This window comes from Penaeus monodon, chromosome 19 (assembly GCF_015228065.2).
Source record: "Penaeus monodon isolate SGIC_2016 chromosome 19, NSTDA_Pmon_1, whole genome shotgun sequence".
NCBI classification, from domain to species: domain Eukaryota; kingdom Metazoa; phylum Arthropoda; class Malacostraca; order Decapoda; family Penaeidae; genus Penaeus; species Penaeus monodon.
The window spans coordinates 22,668,074-22,668,422 of record NC_051404.1 but is presented as its reverse complement, the minus strand read 5'-3'; the positions used below and the strand labels follow the sequence as shown (position 1 = coordinate 22,668,422).

General features: G+C 39.0%; 1 protein-coding gene across 1 annotated transcript in view; it reads left to right on the top strand.

Annotated features, from left to right (window-relative positions):
- Window positions 1–234: 234 nt before the first annotated feature.
- The window catches only part of LOC119585360, a 77,683-nt gene continuing 77,568 nt past the window's right edge, over window positions 235–349 (top strand). The window contains 1 exon segment of the mRNA XM_037934030.1: window positions 235–349. This exon segment is cut by the window's right edge and continues 686 nt beyond it. Coding sequence (XP_037789958.1) covers window positions 235–349 — 115 coding nt within the window.

Here is a 349-nt window from a genome sequence, read left to right as displayed (position 1 = left end):
TCCGGGAATAAAATTAAATGTATAAAAGAAAATAAATGAATTAAGACTTAAACATAAATCTTGAAGATAAAGAACAGACTCTGATAAGAATTTGACAAAGTGGCGCCCGAACAGGGACTTGACAATGGGAGTAATAGATGTGAAGAGAGAGTTCCCTTAACTGATTGTGGATCTATCGTTAAGTGTTGTGGTCATTCATTTGCGAGTATCTCTAGAATTCTTTCTCCAATCAATATGTCTACAGGAGCTTCTGTAGAAGAGGCTAAGTTGATGGGGCTTGAGGACCCGATAGCTATTGCAAATTATGTGAGTAAACGTCAGGCTGAGGAGCGAGAAGAACGAGTGAGGC